The sequence below is a fragment of the Nomascus leucogenys genome, chromosome 5 (genome assembly GCF_006542625.1).
Source record: "Nomascus leucogenys isolate Asia chromosome 5, Asia_NLE_v1, whole genome shotgun sequence".
Taxonomy (NCBI): domain Eukaryota; kingdom Metazoa; phylum Chordata; class Mammalia; order Primates; family Hylobatidae; genus Nomascus; species Nomascus leucogenys.
In genome coordinates this window covers 41,211,097-41,231,571 of record NC_044385.1, presented here as the reverse complement: position 1 = coordinate 41,231,571, position 20,475 = coordinate 41,211,097, and the positions used below count along the sequence as shown (strand labels likewise).

The 20,475-nt window shown below is 40.0% G+C and overlaps 1 protein-coding gene across 1 annotated transcript in view; it reads right to left on the bottom strand.

The window, feature by feature from the left end:
* Positions 1 to 20,475, bottom strand: part of PATJ (PATJ crumbs cell polarity complex component) — a 416,491-nt gene that overhangs the window by 373,437 nt on the left and 22,579 nt on the right. The window contains exons 5-8 of the mRNA XM_030812925.1: positions 19,892 to 20,031; positions 17,688 to 17,883; positions 13,955 to 14,083; positions 1,148 to 1,366 (exon numbers count right to left, since the gene is read on the bottom strand). Coding sequence (XP_030668785.1) covers positions 1,148 to 1,366; positions 13,955 to 14,083; positions 17,688 to 17,883; positions 19,892 to 20,031 — 684 coding nt within the window. The remainder of the gene's footprint in view (positions 1 to 1,147; positions 1,367 to 13,954; positions 14,084 to 17,687; positions 17,884 to 19,891; positions 20,032 to 20,475) is intronic.

Genomic DNA, 20,475 nt, shown 5'->3' with positions numbered 1-20,475 from the left:
ATGCCTGTAATCCCAGCTACTTGGGAGGCTGAGGCAGGAGAATCACTTGAATCTGGGAGGCGGAGGTTGCAGTGAGCCGAGATAGTGCCACTGCACTCCAGCCTGGGCAACAAGAGTGAAACTCCATCTCAAAAACAAAACAAAACAAACAAAAAACCTATTTCTTTGCTTTTACTTTATTATGTCTTCATTAAAAGCCCATGTTGAGATAGTGGTAAGTTTGGAATGGACCAGAAAGATGTGAATTCAAATTCTAGTTTTGCAACTTACTCCCTATAAGGTCTTTAACATGATGTTTGACTTTATTTTCCTCATCTATTAAATGTATAATAAGGCCTATCTGGCAGAATTACTGTGAAGATTTCAGATGACCTGAACAATTCCAGGTGCTTGATAATTAAAAATAATAACTATTATTATTATTACATAATTAAAATAATTAGTATAATAAATATTATTGATATCCATTCCCTTTAACCAGTCTGTGGCTACCAGTGATAATTCTCACACATCGGCCAGTGTTTGTACAGTTTTCCTTCCACCACCTGGATGTCTCCTCATCAGCCCAATGAAATAGACAAGGCAAGTATTATTATTCTTCAATTTATAAATAAGTCACTGACGCTCAGGGAGGCTGAATGACTTAACCCTGAGAAACAGTGAAACAGAAAACCAACATGTCTAATGTCTCCAAATGAGTTTTTTTTTTTTCCTGTTTCACTAGTGAGCATGCAACTCACACGAATGTGGTGCTTCAAGTTGAAAGAATTTTGGGCCGGGCGCAGTGGCTCACACTTGTAATCCCAGCACTTTGGGAGGCCGAGGCAGGCAGATCACGAGGTCAGGAGATCGAGACCACGGTGAAACTCCATCTCTACTAAAAATACAAAAAATTAGCTGGGCGTGGTGGCGGGCGCCTGTAGTCCCAGCTACACGGAGAGGCTGAGGCAGGAGAATGGCGTGAACCCAGGAGGTGGAGCTAGCAGTGAGCCGAGATCGCGCCACTGCACTCCAGCCTGGGTGACAGAGCAAGACTCCGTCTCAAAAAAAAAAAAAAAAAAAAAAAAAAAGTTGAAAGAATTTCTTATCTTACAGTGTGTCACACCCAGGCTTTTGTTTAAAATGAAAGAATGATATGTGTACTCACAGAACCAGGGCCCTTGCTGGCTACAGTAGGCAGGGCAACAGGTAAGGCTGCAGGGGCAGGAGGGGTGACTGAAATGTCACCAGCTGGATCTCTAGCAACCAGCATCCTGACTGAATTCCCACAGTTCCTTAGAACTTGTGCAACTTGCTCACTGGTCATTCCCTGCACGTTTGTACTACCAATCTTCAAGATGTGGTCCCCTGTCTGGAGTCTTCCATCCTTCAATCCAAGAAAAAGACAAAATTATTTTGAGAAATCAATGCTGTAACTTCACTGGTTAGTAACAATTCATCAGACTTTCAGCTCTGGCAAAATGGCTGACAAAGAAGCCACCTAAAATGTTGAATAAAATGGAATACTGGCTGAAAGGGCGAGGGTAAAGGAATTTCATGTAGAACACAAAGGAATGGCTCAAAATGAGAAAAGTAATCAGTATTCTAAAAAAGGCCTTTGCTTGAGGGTATAAGCTCATGCCTAATGGCCTAGAGTTGGGTGTTAATGGCCATGTGTGCAAGGAAGAGGACAGAAAGGCCAGGGCCTCAAGAAAGAAAGGTCAGAACAGAAGCCTCCAGCATAAAGCTGGGAACTTCAAAACCAACATCCTCAGTGACATGTTTGAGGAATAGAAAGATGCCAGTGCGCCTACAAGAAAATGAGGAAAAACAAGAGTAGTCTAACAGATGGGAGAGCTAATGGAGTCAGACAGTATAGGGCATCTTCTTTGCATGATTGGGAAGAGAAGTCATCGAGCAGAGTTTTGAAACAGAGGAGTGACATTACCTGACTGACTTTAACAACATAATTCAAGCTTCTGTACTTAAAATAAACTACGGAAGAGGAAACGATAGAAACAAAGATATGAGTTGGGAGGCCTTAGCAATAATCCACAATAGCTTGGGTGTGGCTCACAGTTGGAGTGTTCAGAAGTGAGATTCTAGATAGATAGATAGATAGATAGATAGATAGATAGATAGATAGATAGTTTTTTGTTTTGTTTTGAGTCAGAATCTCGCTCTGTCGCCCAGGCTGGAGTGCAATGGCGCGATCTTGGCTCACTGCAACCTCCGCCTCCCAGGTTCAAGCAATTCTCCTGCCTCAGCCTCCTGAGTAGCTGGGATTACAGGTGGGCACTACCATGCTCGGCTAATTTTTGTATTTTTAGTAGAGACGGGGTTTCACCACGTCAGGCTGATCTCAAACTCCTGACCTTTTGATCCACCCGCCTTGGCCTCTCAAAGTGCTGGGATTACAGGCATGAGCCACTGCGCCCGGCCAAGATATATTTTTTAATAAACTGTCAATAGGATCTGCAGATAGCTTCTATATGGGCTGTGAGGGAGGAAAAGGAGTCAAAACTCCAAGTTTTTAGCCTGAGCAACTAGAAAGATAGAGTTGCCATGAACTGAGATGAAGACTACAGAGGTACAGATGGGTGAGGTGGAAATCAGGAGTTCAGTTTCAGAGCTGTTGTCTTAGATACCTATTAGACATTCAAGTGGAGGTAACAGGTATACAGCCAGATACACAAATCTGAAGTTCAGTAGAGAAATCCAGACTATGCATTTAAATTTGGGAGCTGGGGAGAGGTAAAACAAACAAAAAAACAAACAACACCTTGCGGGTCATTAGCACATAGGAGGTATTTATAGTCATGATTATGCCAGCACAGTGGCTCACACCTGTAATCCCAGCACTTTGGGAGGCCAAGGTGGGTGGATCACTTGAGGCCAGGAGTTCAAGACCAGCCTGGCCAACATGGAGAAACTCCGTCTCTACTAAAAATATAAAAATTAGCCAGGTGTGATGGCGCACGCCTGTAATCTCAACTACTTGGGAGGCTGAGGCATGCAAATCACTTGAACCTGGGTGGCAGAGGTTGCAGTGAGCAAAGATCACGCCATTGCACTCCAGCTTGGGCGACACAGCAAGACTCTATCTCATAAAAATAAAATAAATAAATAAACAAGTCAAGATTCCAGATGAGTTGAAAGAAAAGATACATAATGTTATATTTCTTAAGCTAGGTGGTATGTATTATACACTAGTAATTATTGTTTTGTTTTGTTGAGATAGAGACCTACTTTGTTGCCCAAGTTGGTCTTGCAAATAATTATTGTTTTAATTATCATTTAAAATGTGTACAGATATTATATACGTTCTTTTATATGTATGTATATTTCATACACAGAAGGTAAATAATAATTTATCAAAATGAGTATCTGTTCAAAGTGTTCATCATTTCCCTTCTTTGAGATATTTTTGAAAGCTAATTTTTACAAAATTTTTCCTAAATTTGCTTAGTCAAAAATTCTGAATTCACTTTATTATAGTGTATTAAAGATACCACAATGTTAACATAGCTGGCTTTATTTAAACTTATACATGCAGAGCACCTTACAGGTTCAAAATCACTTTCATGTACCATCTCACTTAGAGAAGGACAACTTTCAAATGAAAAAATTGAGATACAAAAAGTTTGACTGACTTGACCAAGGTCACAAAGCTGATAAAAAGGTTGAACCAAAGCTGAATCCAAGTTGCTCACTGAAGACTATTCTCATTCAGTTATTTGCCTTATATTTCAGTATCTCCAGAGTAACATTACTGCAGCAAGTCAATCTCCTACATGCAAAGGCTGCTAGTAGATAATAAATTTACTGCTTTCCTATTCTCCAAGAAACTGCCTATAACTCTCAAAAAGTTTAAATGAAATGAAGATGAAAAATAGATATCCTGCAACATGGAGAGAAAGCTTGAGAACACAGCAATGACTATTGGGTTAATCCGGTTCTGAGCTTCAAATTCCTAGTTCCAGGTGGCACCACTGCAAGCTAAAGATGACATTCTGAAGAAAGAAGTATTTTAAAAAACCCTTAGACTGAAAAGTCTATTCTCCATCCTTCCTTTTCTCCAATTTTACAGGAACCTAAATGAAGGAATGCTTTAGATTGAAATAATGCATACAAAGCTCTGTGCTTTGTTGTAAATGCTGCAGAAGCCACTAGAAGGGACTGGAAGTGGAGAGAAGTGGTGCAGCAGAAATGCAATTTAATTCAGAAACATCTGGAAAGAGTTAGAAAACAGAAACAGATGCAAGGAGGACATTGTTATGAAAAAAGGAATGAAGAATTGCTGGATTTCTACTTTAATAGTGATAATCTGATATTCTGTTTTCATCCATGCAACAGACTTGAAACAAAATAAGCAACTACTTAAGAGAAAGTCAGTGGTCCTGATGAAAAGTAAGGGTAAAGTTGCCTCTGTAAATCAAACTATTCTTCAACAGAATTATGCACTGATCAAAAAATTTAAAAATATATATGTCTAATAAGTGTTTTCATACTTGGCTTGGCCAAAGAAGGGCATTTTATCATAAAGTATATTTTTAGTCACTTCCTAGGCATTATTTTTCTCCTATTTTACCTCAACTCTTAATTTAATATGATGTCGATAATTTGCATCTGTCACTGAAAGTCAAACATTTTCTTCCTACAGAAAAGCAGGTGTTCTAAAGAATTCATAAGTACAAAAATAGTCATTAGATTGATAGAAAGACACCAAAATGACAGCTACCTTATCTAAGTCCAGCAGCCCCAGTCTGCATTTTATTGATATTTTCTGATCAACATTCTCCTTCCATAACCTGTCTTCTGTGTGAGGAAACTAAAAGGCATAAAGTCCCTTTTGTTCTTTAACAGAAATCATCAATCAATGAAAACCAATAAATAGCTATGCCAAGATTCAAGTACGTAGCATGCTAATCAAACATTCACATATAAAAGTTTTATTAATCCATAGATTCTTTCAAAAGAGAAAAAAATTATGCATAATGGCAAAGATAGTGTGAAAGGCAGAAAAATTAAAACAGCTGAAGCAATAGGGTATCACATACTTACAGTGAATGTACACCTGTAATCCCAGCACTTTCGGAGGCCAAGGCGGGCAGATCACCTGAGGTCAGGAGTTTTCATTTTTGGTTTTGTTTGAGACAGAGTCTCACTCTGTCGCCAGACCAGCCTGGCCAACATGGTGAAACCCCATATCTACTAAAAACACAAAAATTAGCTGGGCATGGTGGTGAGCGCCTATGAACCCAGCTACATGGGAGGCTGAGGCACAAGACTTGAACCTGGGAGGTGGAGGATGCAGTGAGCCAAAATCATACCACTGCACTCCAGCCTGAGCAACAGATCAAGACCCTGTCTCAGAAAAAAAAAAAAGTAGCAACTTTGGGCTAAAAAAAAACTCACATTACTTTGCATTTTAACTTCTCTGATATGCTGTTGTGGATAATAATTTAAAAAAAATTTTTAAACCTATAGGAATTCAGACCTGAGCTACAAAAGAAGAAATCAAATCTGTTTCTTCAAAAACTAAAAAGTGAATCCAGGTGGCCGGGCGCGGTGGCTCACGCTTGTAATCCCAGCACTTTGGGAGGCCGAGGCGGGCGGATCACGAGGTCAGGAGATCGAGACCACGGTGAAACCCCGTCTCTACTAAAAATACAAAAAAAAATTAGCCGGGCGTGGTGGCGGGCGCCTGTAGTCCCAGCTACTCGGAGAGGCTGAGGCAGGAGAATGGCGTGAGCCCAGGAGGCGGAGCTTGCAGTGAGCCGAGATCGCGCCACTGCACTCCAGCCTGGGTGACAGAGCGAGACTCCGTCTCAAAAAAAAAAAAAAAAAAAAAAGTGAATCCAGGTACCGTGGCTCATGCCTGTAATCCCAGCACTTTGTGAGGACTGCTTGAAGTCAGGAGTTGGAGGCTGCAGCGAGCTAGGATCGCACCACTGCACTCTAGCCTAAGTGACAGAGCAAGACTCTGTCTCTATTTAAAAGAAAAAAAAAGAAAAGAAAAGAAAAAAAAAGGCACCAAATACTTCCACAACTCAGAAAATGAAATCATAACTATGTTTGATTCCAGGCCAGTTTTATTATTGGTCTTCAATCAAAAGGCAACATGCCATTGATAGAAAAGGGTAACTTTACAAAATAAAATACACTCTTTACCTAAAGGAATTAAAGAAACTATCCTATCCTACTCAAATTCCCAGAGCACTCATTAACTGATTTTTAAAGATAAAGAAAATATCTGTTTATATAATCACTCAAAACAAAATTGCTTGGGACTAACCAACCATTTAGTGACCTGAAGCTGGGCCTTCCTTACTCTACACTGAAAGTCTCTCGAAGTTCACATCCACCCTCAAACCCTTGCTTGGTTCCATTCCTTCCTAGTATTAGGTTACTGGGTAGTCAGTAGACTCATATTATAACTGCTTCATACCAAATGTCAATAATTTATGACAACCTTTAAATAGGCTGTTTTCTGAAGACAACGAAGTATCCTGGTATACCTGACTGCCCTAGAACTTCCCCAGACCACATGAAAGAGGTTTCTGCACTTCAAGGGTTTTACACTGCCGGTTATCACTGTCACACAAAACAAAACAAAAAGTACCTCCCAAAAAAATGTTTAACTCTTGCCACAACTGATAGAATGTTCTCAAGGTGAGTGTTTCAAGCGCTGTGAATTTTGGAGAGGCTCTGAGGCTTACAGGGAGATAGGCCTTTTAGCTACCCTTTTAATATCATATAATTTCTCTATCCATGAAATTGCCCCAATTATATTAACTGATTGGACATTGTAACTAGATCTCAACAAATGTTTCTTAAAAGATTCCTATAAATCAATTTTTAAAAATAAATAAATGCTATTTTCTACTTCATTTCTTTTTCATCATTAGTAGCAGGACACAACAGAAAGACAAGTAAGGGCTTTGGAGTCAGATGCACCCAAGTTCAAATCTTAGCTCTACTTTGGACAAAGTGTATGGCCAAAGGTCAGTTGTTTATCCTCCCTAAGTCTCAGATCCTTCTTAAGCAAAATGAGAATACATTTCTCTCTCAGTGGGTTATAAGCGTTTTGGGAACTAAGAGGCATTGTGCTAAGCATGTTACATTGATTAACATTGAATTTTCACACAGCCTTTTATTTAAGGCAAGCAAAATTATCTCCTGCCAAAAAATAAAAAAAAAGCGTCAACGGCAGGCCTAAGACTACTTTCCTTGGAAAGGCCTTCTCACAAGTTTAGCTCTTGGCTAACACCTGGGAGCTTAGATTCTGTGAGGGTTCTCACCACTCCCTGGTAAAAATGGCTCTAGGTGCCTAAAGTGTAGTCTCTCCTGAACACCTGCATTCTTCTGCAAGTCTAGGACTTCGGTATATGCTACACAGTGTGTGCCTATGTGACCAGCATCCAGTAACAACCCTGTGCAGAGTCTCTGATGGGCTTCCATGGCAGACATTTCAGATGTGTGGTCATAATTCACCACTGGAAGACTTAAGTGTGTCCTATGTGACTCCATGGCGAGAGGATTCATGGAAGCTTGTGCCTGGTTTCCTCCAGTCTCCACTTCATGCACCTTTTCCATGTTGATTTTGCTTTGTATTCTTTCACTGTAATAAATACAGCTGTGGGTATAACTGTATGCTGAGTCCTATGAATCCTCCTAGCAAGTCATCAAATCTGGTGGTCTTGGAGACCATTTTAGAAACATAGAATTAAGCCAAGAAGTCAACTGCCCAGGGTGAGAGGTGGATCCAGAATTCAACCCTTCATCTGTCTGATTCTAAAGCTCACACACTATAATCCTATGCTCTTTCCTTTCAGAGGCTAATTTGGATGTAGGTGTGCTGAGAAGAATTTCTCTAAAGGTAGACAATAGGAAGGGTGCATACCACATCTTGTGCCATAGCCTAGGGCCTGAGGGTGCTGCAGCTTAAGTCATTTCATGAGTTATAGCAAACATAACATTGACTGGTAACAAGCAACAAATGGGGCCAGGCTGAGGAAGCAGATAAGTTGGTTATAGCAAGAAGGCTGAAGAGATTTTATGTGTCATCAGCTGACATGAGAGGAAAGGAGAAGTGAATACTGCTCTGTCCGCTATGTCTAGGACTTACCATATGCCCTAGAAGAGACAATAGCTCTGTTGTTCCTAGAGCTGGCTACTCCCTGTTGATGGATGTGAACAATTGTGCACAGTTGTATATCAGGAAAAGGAAAACACTAGGATTAGCTTTGGATAAATTCAAACGACAAAGCTCAGACTTCAGCATCAAACAGATATGGGCTCAATCCTGACTTTGTGGCTCACCTAGCTGCTGTAACCTTGGGCAATTTCTTAATGGTTTCCATATCTATAATTTGGGAATAAAACTTCTAAGAGTGTTTTGAAGGTTACATGAGAATAATGTACATTAAGCAGATAACAATGTCTGGCACAAGTACTTGCTTCTCTTTGAGCACTTATGACCCTATGACAAGCATACCCTCTACCTCCTCTTTGATGATCTGAAATAGTGATGATCCCTTCCAGTAAAGGGCGAAAATAAGACTTGGGCTTTTTCCAACAATGCCTCAATGGGATTAATCTGGGAAACTCTGCACATCTTATTCTTGTGAAAATTCATAAAGCATGTTAGTATTTTAAAAGCTCAGAAAATTCTTACAGTAAAGAAACCTATTGGATTTTGTTTAAATTTACTTGACTCTTTGTTGTTCACAATAACCACTCCACTTTGCGTTTTGGAAAAAAAAATGCCACTCCAACAAACAAACCTATTAAAATTGCTAAGGCAGAGGCAGGTGGAGGGAGGGAATACAAAGAAAGGCATCCCAAAATTTTCTGCAATATTTTATTATTTCCAGGCTATAAAAAATTTTTTTAAGAATCCTTGAAGAATATTGTGTTGTGCTACAGATGTGTGCGGTTTTTGTTTGTTTGTTTTGAGAAAGAGTCTTGCTCTGTCACCCAGGCTGGAGTGCAGTGGCGTGATCTTGGCTCACTGCAACCTCTGCCTCCCAGGTTCAAGCAATTCTCGTGCCTCAGCCTCCTGAGTAGCTGGGATTACAGGCATGTACCTCCACACCTTGCTAATTTTTTGTATTTTTAGTAGAGACAGGGTTTCACCATGTTGGCCAGGCTGGTCTCGAACTCCTGACATCAAGTGATCCACCTGGCTCACTTGTGTTGAGATTACAGGCATGAGCCACTGCACCCAGCCACAGATGTGTTTTAAAGGTCTATAAAATGAACATTCTCAAACATTCTGGTCTCAGAACTTGCTACAGTTTGGATGTTTGTCCCCCCCAAACCTCATGTTGAAATCTCATCCCCATTGTTAGAGGTGGGGCCCAATGGGAGGTGTTTGGGTCATGGGGGTGAATCCCTCATGAATGGCTTGGTGCAGTGAGTTCTTGCTCTGAGTTCTCTGCAGTGAGTTTCCTTAGTGCAGTGACTTCTCACTCTGATTGTTAAAAAGAGAGTTGCCCCCACCCACCACTTCCTCGCTGCCCACATGATCTCTGCACACACTGCCTCTCCTTCACCTTCCACCACGGAAGCAGCCTGAGGTTTTCCCCAGATGCCCAATTTTCCAGCCAGCAGAACTTTAAGCCAAATAAACCTCTTTTATTTTAAATTACCCATCCTCAAATATTTCCTTATAGCAACACTAAATGGATAAAGACAGAACTCCTTTACATTCTTAAAAGTTATTAAGGATGGAGGGATAGGAATTACAAAGTAGTACAGGAATCGGCTGGGGGTAATGAATACGCTCATTATCTTGATTGTGGTAATGGATGGTACAACAGTTAAATTACATGTGTCACCTTAGCTGGGCTGTGGTGCTGACTGTTTTGGTCAAACACTAATCTAGATGTTGCTGCAAAGATATTTTGTAAATGTGATTAGCATATACAAACAGTCGATTTTAAATAAAGGAAGATTACCCGCAATGATGTAGGTGAGCCTCATCCAATCAGTTGAAGAATTCACAAGCAAAAACTGAGATTTCCTAGAGAAGAAATTCTGCCTCAAGAATGTAACAGAGCTTCCTGAGACATTCTGCTGGCCTGCCCTATAGATCTCAAAAACAAACTACAACATCAACTCTTGTCTGGGTTTCCAGCCTCCTGGCCTTCCCTACAAATTTTGGACTTGCCGGCCCCCACCATGGCATGAGCCAATTTTTAAAAATAATATCTTTTTAAAAATAATCACACACATATCCTATTGGTTCTGTTTCTCTGGAGAAATCTGGTAAAGATGAATTCACAAATGTATACACATGCAAAAATTGGTGCTGAGGAATTTTTAAAATATTTAATATTTAATGTTAATTTTTATCAATATTTATGTATATTAACGTGTATATATTTTTAAAAGAGCTATGTTTTCCAAAACAAAAAATATTGGCCAGGTGTGGTGGCTCACACCTGTAATCCTAGCACTTTGGGAGGCCGAGGCAGGCAGATCACAAGGTCAGGAGTTCGAGACCAGCCTGGCCAACACAGTGAAACCCCGTCTCTACTAAAAATGCAAAAATTAGCCAGGCATGGTGGCACATGCCTGTAGTCCCAGCTACTCGGGAGCCTGAGGTAGGAGAATCGCTTGAACCTGGGAGGCAGAGGTTGTGGTGAGCCAAGATTGTACCACTGCACTCCAGCCTGGGCAACAGAGCAAGACCCCATCTCTCTCTCTGTATATAGATATATTAGTAAGAGTGGTACTGTTTAATATTTTTACAAATCTCTTTAATATCTGGCTTAAAAGAAAACAGCTGGACTCACCTGCTTCTGCATTCAACATGTTAAACAATATACTGTTTCGGATGAAGTATATGAAGAATATCTGGCCTCAATCAGATATATAATTGGAAAGGGGAGGGGTATTATAATAGTCCTTTCAGCCTATTCTTTGATAACACACCAAAACTTGGCAAGTGGTGGTTTCTTATACAGTTACAATGTAGAATCTGGAACCATATCAACAAACTTTCAGACGCTATTTTATTAAAATCCACTGATCTATCTTGATTTTCTAAAGGATCTTTTAGCTACATATTATTTTGTCATATCATATATTGGTCTTCAGAAAATATTGAGGCTGGGTATGGTGGCTCACACCTATTTAATCCCAGCACTTTGGAAGGCCTAAGCAGGAAGATCGTTTCAGGCCAGGAGTTCAAGACCAGCCTGGGAAACAAAGCGAGACTGTCTCTACAAACAATAAAAATAAGTCCAGGCGGGTGCAATGGCTCACACCTGTAATTCCATCACTTTGGGAGGCCAAGGCGGGAGGATCACTGGAGCTCAGAAATTTGAAATTAGCCTGGGCAACATGGTGAAACCCCGTCTCTACAAAAAATACAAAAATTAGCATGGTGGCCTGTGTCTGTAGTCTCAGCTACTCCAGGAACTGAGGTGGGGGGATCACTGGAGCCCCAGAGGCAGACACTGCAGTCGGCCAAGATTGCACCACTGCACTCCAGCCTGGGTGACAGAGTAAGACCCTGTCTCAAAAAAATAAAAATGAAAATAAATTAGCCTAGCATGGTGGTACATGCCTGTAGTACCAGCTACTCGGGAGACTGAGGTAGGAGGACTGCTTGAGCCTGGGAGGTCAAGGCTGCAGTGAGACAGGATCACGCCACTGCACTTTAGCCTAGGCAACAGAGCAAGACTATGCTCAAAAAAAAGAAAAAAGAAAGGAAAATATCAATTCACAGTTATGCAGACCTTCCAAATACTGACATATTTCATCATATAATATCAAGACAATCATATTGGTTAATATCAATCAACATCTAATCAGAAATGCCTTTCTTTTCTTTTTATTTTTTTTCTTGAGACAGGGTCTTACTCTATCGCCCAGGCTGGATGGAGTTCAGTGCTACAATCTCAGCTCAAAGCAGCCTCCACCTCCTCCCACCTCAGCTTCCCAAGTAGCACCATGCCCAGCGAACTTTTCTGTCTTTTGTAGAGACAGGGTTTTGCCATATTGCACAGGCTGGTATCGAACTCCTGGGCTCAAGAGATCCTCCCACCTTGGCTTCCCAAAGTGCTGGGATTACAGGCATGAGCCACCATGCCCAGCCTTAGAAAAGCTTTTAAATATTAGGGAAATGTCAAGCTCATGGTAAAATACAAATTTTCCAAAATTCTAATTTTTGCTTAAGCTCAAATTTTATTGTTGCTAATAAACAGTGTCAGTTGTTTACCTTGAAATAACAGATTCACATCATCCATTCTCAAGAAAACATCTTCCAAATACCCAAGTCTGGATAAACATAATTTTTCTGCAGTTATTTTTATAAAAATAAAAGTGTGTTCCACATAAAAAAGTAGCAGATTCAGCTGGGCGCGGTGGCTCACGCCTGTAGTCCCAGCACTTTGGGAGGCCGAGGTGGGCGGATCACGAGGTCAGGAGATCGAGACCATCCTGGCTAACACGGTGAAGCCCCTCTCTACTAAAAATACAAAAAATTAGCTGGGCAAGGTGGCGGGCGCCTGTAATCCCAGCTACTCGGGAGGCTGAGGCAGGAAAATGGCGTGAACCCGGGAGGCGGAGCTTGCAGTGAGCCGAGATAGCGCCACTGCACTCCAGCCTGGGCGATACAGCGAGACTCCGTCTCAAAAAAAAAAAAAGGTAGCAGATTCATCTTGCAAATAACTTTCCTTAAGACAACCATCATACTTCAGTACATAGCAAGAATGCTACGTGGTACTTCTTATTTTGAAAATATTCAAAAGACATGCACTAAATGGTCAAAATTTACTAAAATTAATCATTTTACTGCATCTTAAAAAACTTCAAGTAAAATGGCATTTTTTTTCTTTTTTGTTGCAAGCACATGGCAGAAAAGAATGCAATGACTACTATAACAGTTTGTGGCCACTGCCTTGTTTTGCACCAAGGCACCTGCAGTTTTAGCCTGCAGCTGCTTTTGTATCATCAGTACAAATGTTAACAGGGTGAAAGGGATAATAACATTGTGGTATTATTGTAAAAGCTGTTTGGATTTCATAGACCACCTGCAAGGCTCTCAGACCCCTCCAGAGGCCCACAGACCAAACTTTGACAACTGCTATTCTAAATAAATACTCTTAGGAGCTGAAATGATAGGGACATCAGTGGGTCCACAAGCTGCATAAGGTGAAGCAATCGTGATCAGAAATGAAGAGCCAAGGAACTTGCCTTGAAGCTGCATTTGCATGGCAAGTTCATTTTTACTTATGTATGTCTATCAGAAGGGATAAATTTATATGTAACTGGGCAATAATCAGTGAAATTTTACATATTCTGATTATGGGAATAACTAAAGTTATTTCTGATCTCTCATGCCTATTCTATATAATATGGGCTTATTATTAAGTGGCTTCAGGGTCAAATTTCTAAACTAACTTCTAAAAACTAAATGTAGTAATTAACATTTCTTCAATATAAAATTAAGCAGAAATAGTTGCTAATTTTTTTAATAGCCCACTTTCAGTTTAAACACTGCTAAACAATGAAACGTAGTCATTTAACTTATAAGACCACAAATTTTAATTCAAGTGAAAATTACCATGTATAATATTGGGACAAATGTTTATAATCCCTGTATCTTCTGATTTTATCATTAAGGTCATCGAAAGACACACTAGAGGAGAATAACACAGATGTTCAAAATGCAATATTCATTAACAATGCTCTTCAATAAAAAAAATTGTCCTCTGATGTAATCATGAAGCCTGTCAATTATAAGCAAAACAAACCCCAAAAATGTTGATTTAGGAACTGTTTAAAATAAGACAAGAGTGTATACTAATAATACTTACAGAATAAATCATTTTTAAGCTATACTTAAATTCTAGTTATTAAGTCATATATCCTGGTAACTCATGTTATAAAATTACCTTTCAATTCATACGACTTAAATTTTATAAAACTAAAATGATACCAAGGAAGATTGACTTACTCGATCTGCTAATCCTCCAGGAACTATAGTCCTCACAACCACGCCACTTGTTTTTCCTCCAACTATTCCAAAACCTAGTCCGGAGCCATCATTAATGAGCTCAACCTCTTCAACATGGCCCCAACAAACCTACAAATTAAAGGCAAATGAGAGTCGCAGTATCAGTAATACACACAGGTTCTTAGCTTTCCAATACAATCATTACCAAAGTAACAGATTTGTAACAAATTGAACATTCATACAATTAATCAAGGCAATGTTCTACAGGCTAAGATATACAGACAGAGATAATCATGTGGTACCTGACCGTAGGGATCTTCTAATCCAGTAGAGAGAAACTAAAACACAAATAATTAAAATACAAGGCACAATATTGGATCATAAGGCACTAGCCCTAAGAGCACAGGAAACATTTCTCATTCCTTACTCTACGCCGGATATCCAGTACAGTGCCCAGCACATAGTAGGGACCAGTAAATACGTGTCTGCTTGAAAGAGAATCACAAAATATTATAAAGACTTTTTACAGCGAGGGGAGCACATGAAGTCAAAACCAATGAAGAATTACAGAAAACTTCAAGGAAAAGGGGCATTTAAGTTTCACTACAAAGGAAGACATTCAAGCAAAAAGAAAATATAGGGGCAAAGCTAGGCCAGATAACACAATGGATGAAAGATATGGTCAAAGGTTGGATTTAACTGGGTAATCAAGTGGAAATAGTTAAAGGTTTAGAAGAGAAATGACAGGACCAAAGTAGTGGTTTAAGAAAATTCATCTGTGAAGAATCTAATGGTGGTAGGACACAAAGTGGAGAGACTAATTTAGGAGACTCTTATGAGGGAGAGGACAGGTAGGCCCCATTGAAGATATTAGCAATAGGACTATACAAATCAGACGAAAAGACACAAGCGTTTCCCCTCTAACTAGCAGGTTTCTATGAGAAATGTGCATTACTTCACATAATCCAGCTGCAGAACAATATCCTCCCTCTCAAGATCATTAGGGTATACTCATTACTTAGTTTTTCTTTCTTTCTTTCTTTTTGAGACAAGGTCTCACTCTGTTACCCAGGTTAGAGTGCAGTGTATGATCAGAGCTCATGTCAGCCTCAAACTCCTGGGATCACCCATCCTCTAGCCTCAGCCTCCCAAATAGCTGGGACTACAGGCATGTACCACCACGCCCAGCTAATTTTTTTTTTTTTTTTTGAGATGGAGTCTTGCTCTATCGCCCAGGCTGGAGTGCAGTGGTGTGATCTCGGCTCACTGCAAGCTCCACCTCCCGGGTTCACGGCATTCTCCTGCCTCAGCCTCCCGAGTAGCTGGGACTACAGGCGCCTGCCACCACGCCTGGCTAATTTTTTGTATTTTTAGTAGAGACGGGGTTTCACCGTGTTAGCCAGGATGGTCTCGATCTCCTGACCTCATGATCCGCCTGCCTTGGCCTCCTAAAGTCCTGGGACTACAGGCGTGAGCCAAAGTGCCTGGCCATGCCCAGCTAATTTTTTTATCTTTTGTAGAGGTGGGGTGTTTTTTTTTATTTTTTGTTTTTTGTTTTTTTGAGACAGAGTCTCACTCTGTCACCCAGGCAGGAGTGCAGTGGCATAATCTTAGCTCACTGCAACCTCCGCCTGCCAGGTTCAAGCAATTCTCCTGCCTCAGCCTCCCAACCAGCTGGGATTACAAGCATGTACCACCACCCTCGGCTAGTTTTTGTATTTTTAGTAGAGACAGGGTTTCACCATATTGACCAGGCTGGTCTCGAACTCCTGACCTCAGGTGATCCACCCACCTCAGCCTCCCAAAGTGCTGGGATTACAGGCATGAGCCACTGTGCCTGGCCATAGAGGTGGGGTTTGACTATGTTCCCCAGGCTGGTCTCAAACTCCTGGCCTCAAACAACCCTCCTGCCTAGGCCTCCCAAAGTGCTGGGATTACAGGTGTGAGCCACCATACCCATCCAGTTTTTCTATTACACTAAATTGCAAAGTTACTATGTAGTCTTAAATAAAAAGCATTATTGGAGGGCTGGGTGCAGTGACTCAAGCCTGTAATCCCAGTACTTTTGGAAGCCAAGGTGGGCAGATCATGAAGTCAGGAGTTCGAGACCAGCCTGGCCAACATAGTGAAACCCCATCTCTACCAAAAGTACAAAAAAATTAGCCAGGTGTGTTGGCACGTGCCTGTAAATCCCAGCTACTTAGGAGGCTGAGGCAGGAGAATCACTTGAACCAAGGAGGCAGAGGTTGCAGTGAGCCGAGATCACACCCTGCACTCCAGCTTGGGCGACAAAGCAAGACTCCAACTCAAAAAAAAAAAAAAAAAAAGCAATATTGGGATTGTTTAATAAATTCATGTCTAGAACATCTACTATCTGGGAAACAATAATGTTTGCTAAAATAATATGCCTGACAATACCAGCTGATAGCAGCCAATATTCAGAGAATGTATATGCAGCACCAGGCACAGTGCTTAGTTCTTCACATGCCTTCTCATTCAAGCCTCACAACATCTCTGAGAACTAGACATCATACCTTCAAAGCAAGGTATGAGGTAAAGGAATCTGCCTGGTGTGACACCACTAGGATATGGGAGAAATGGACTTGAATGCATCCAAGCCTGACTCCAAAGCCCTTGTTCTTTATATGTTAAACAATTCCCCACTTTATTCACTGTATTTATTATGTAAATTCTGCTGTATAAATATTGCTGATTACAACAGGGAAAATGCCTATACATTAATTTTTGTTGTGACCTTGTATTGTACCAAGACAGTCTTATTTTTTCTTTTGTCCCAATGAATAAAAATTAAATAAATCAGCTAGCACTTAGTGTTATAAGAAAATAAGATTTATTGGCTTGCATTCTGATGATGCAAGCCAAAATCTGTAAAACGTTAAAAAGCAAGTTCAAGGGTTCCCAAAAGAGACATATACTTTTATTCTTTCAAATTGTTCAGTATGTATCTTTACATGAAAAAAAGCCTGCTATAATTTTGTAATACCAATAATCTGGTCATAAATCCCCTTATAATTTTCAAAAATAATGTTTTTCAAATAATCAAATCTTACTTTAAACACTCAACAGTAAATCTCTAATAAAAACTCTCAATTAATTGGCTACATCACCAAGGAATACAAGACTCTCCATCACTAAATAAATTACACCTAATACTTCAATTTGGCCTCCATATTAAATAATAATCTTAAAGAGACCCACAGGACATTGAAAAGACAAAAAAAAAAAAAAAAGACCTTCATGAAACATCTTGTTTAAATATGCTAATGCTGCATTCAGAGATACGATCATCTTTTTTAACTATGAAAAGTAAAACGGGCCAGGCACAGTGGCTCACGCCTGTAATCCTAGCACTTTGAGAGGCCAAGGCAGGTGAATCACCTGAGGACAGGAGTTCGAGACCAGCCTGGCCAACATGATGAAACCCTGTCTCTACTAAAAATACAAAAGAAATAGCCGAGCGTGATGGTGGGCGCCTGTAGTCCCAGCTACTCGGGAGGCTGAGGCAGGAGAATCACTTGATTCCAGGAGGTGGAGGTTGCAGTGAGCCAAGATCTGGCCACTGCACTCCAGCCTGGGCAACAAGAGCGAAACTCCAGCTCAAAAAAAAAAGAAAAGAAAAGAAAAGTAAAATGACACCTTCTAAATGTCTTTACACTTCTTACAATCAATAGCATTATTCAAAATTAAGTATTTTTTCAAATTTGCAACTCACTGTTTCAGGCAGAGTTGTATCAGTTAGGCTGCTAGAAGTACTGCTTTTTGTGTGGACTGGTTCCCTGGCCACAATCAGTCGCAAAGATCCGGTGGTTTGTTGTAATAATGCAATTGCTTGCTGATGGGAAATGTTCTGATCCAATGGCGTGTGATTAATGGCCAATATTTGATCATTTTCCTTTAATCTTTGATCCCTTAATCATGTAAGAAAAGAAATTTTTTAAGTGATCTAATAACCTGATTTTTAAAAATCTATTATTCAAGTTAAGCAGTTTGTTGCCTATGGTAGTACTTTACTTAGTACATTTATCAAATAAGTTATTTAATTATATAACAGAGCTCTTCAGAGTGTTTTTCACAGAAGTTAACTAATTACCTAATTTGGTAGTGCATCCTTAAACACACGGACACACTTTAAAAGCCATCTGCCTAGAAAAATAAACAAAAACAATCTATAGGACCCCACTGCCAAGGTTTTGCAAGTACTGACACTGCCTCCATTACTGCATGAACCCAAACCTCCCAAACCCCTTCCAATCTGATCTCCACCCATACCACACTGGGGTAACAATATTCTCAACTACACCAATAACCTCCTCTCACTCCATCTTCACTATCTACTTGTCCAATATTTATCAATAGAGGCCAAACCCTCCTTGAAAATTCATAGAGATTACTTCCAAATTTATATCTGAGCTTTTTTTTTTTTTTAGGCATGGTCTCACTCCTATTCGCCCAGGCTGGAGTGCAATGGCACAATCACAGCTCACTGCAGCCTCAGCCTCCCAGGCTCAGGTGATTCTCCCCCCTCAGTCTCATGAGTAGCTGAGACTACAGGTGTGGACTACCACGCCCAGCTAATTTTTGTATTTTTTGTAGAGATGGGGTTTTGCCATGTTACCCAGGCTGATCTTGAACTCCCAAAGTGCTGAGATTACAGCCATGAGACACTGAGCTTGGCCAATCTGAGCCCTTTTAATCTCTCCCAAGCACCAATCTCCCAACTGCTAGCCAGGGTAAGAAGGACTCTTTTTAAAAGAAATAAGCAAAATCTCTAAAGAAAAATAGTATTTACTGAGCACTTATCATGAGTCAGGTATTATGTTGAGTGCTTTACATGCATTATCTCACATAATCCTCACAATCACCTTTTAAAGTACTTAGTAAATTTTACATATTAAGGAACTGAAGCCCAGACAAGCCTAGCATCTTATCAAGAGTCAGATTCTGAAGCACAGGCTTTAACTTCTTATGTTAAAGTGCATCCTAAAGATAGCCTAGGATTTACTCTGTCCTGGTTTACTGTATTTGATTTTATTATCTCCTAAACACCAGATATTCTTCCTCTTCCTGTTTACCCATTCTCACTACAGTTCTTGAAGAAATGCTGCATTAGATGGCAGAACAAAGATGCAAAGTCACAGAAACTCATTATGTTTGAAATCTGAGTTGGGGAGACTAGAATTAATCCCCCATGAATGGAGAATGTGAATTCAAAAATGTATCATCAACTAAGAATTTTATAATAATATACTACCATTGTTGCTATTATTCTAACACATGCATTGGAATAGCGTACTTATTAAACGAATAATAAACCAAAGACTGGAAATCAAACAGAGACAAAATAAAAGGCTTGCAAATACCCCTTAAAAAATAAAAGCAAATGCAAACATGGGAGATAACACAGACTTGAGGGGCCTCTTCATTGACAATAAGCATAATAAATCAGGTAGAGTAACATGACCACCAAAATGTTGTTATAATCTTAAGAATAATAAACAATATAATATGCAGAATGAGAACTTCAATATTCCTATTTTACTGATCAGTCCATAGCTAAAATATCATGTTCAATTGTAAGAGAGGGGAACAGCGCCCTAGCTTTGCAGTCAGACAGTCTTGGAATCACATCATGGCTCCAGCATTAACAGCTCTGTGACTAGAGGTTGACCACTGAACCTCTCTGAATCTCAGCTTTCCCATCTACAGAACGGAATGATGATACCTATATAGTGGAACTGCTGTCATGGGGTATAGGAGGATATTTGCAAAAGGCCTGACAAATGCATAGCAAAAACTAAAGCAAGAATGTTAGCTGTTACTGTTACTGTTTTTATTACTAGTTTTTCACTCTCTTTATAATAGTTTTCAGAATTATCAGGAAACAATTAGAAAAATGAAAATAAACAGCTTCCTCACCTGTCTGCTACACTCCCTGGCTGGACATCCTTCACGAAGATAGCAACTTTTCCCAGATTTTGACTTCTGAGGGCCACCACACTGAATCCAAGGCCTCCAGTTGAAGGCCGTTCTATATCTATATATTCAATTTGCCGGCCCTAATGAAGGAGCATTAAAAAAAAGTCAATGGTGTACATTTAGCCAACATACTCTGTCTGCAGAACTGAAATTGCTTAGCATAAAAGCAGCTTCCCCTAAGAACCACATAAACTCAGCATTTCAGTAATAAATTATTTCTGGAAATCCTCTCACTTGATTATTTCAGTAGAACATAAGAGAGAGTGTGTGCACTGTTCTGCAACCTCAGGGAATCAGAGGTATTTTCACACTTCATTCACATTATGAGATGAATCCCAAGCTAGATGGAAACTCCTGAGAAAAATACCTTTTCCCATAGTAAATTCTGAATTACTTTTTTACATTGAATTTCCTTAAATTCTCTTGATGCAAAGTAGATTTTTATTTTACTTTTTTTCTTTGAGACAGGGTCTCGCTCTGTTGCCCAGGCTAGAGTGCAGTGGCATGATCTCGGCTCACTTCAA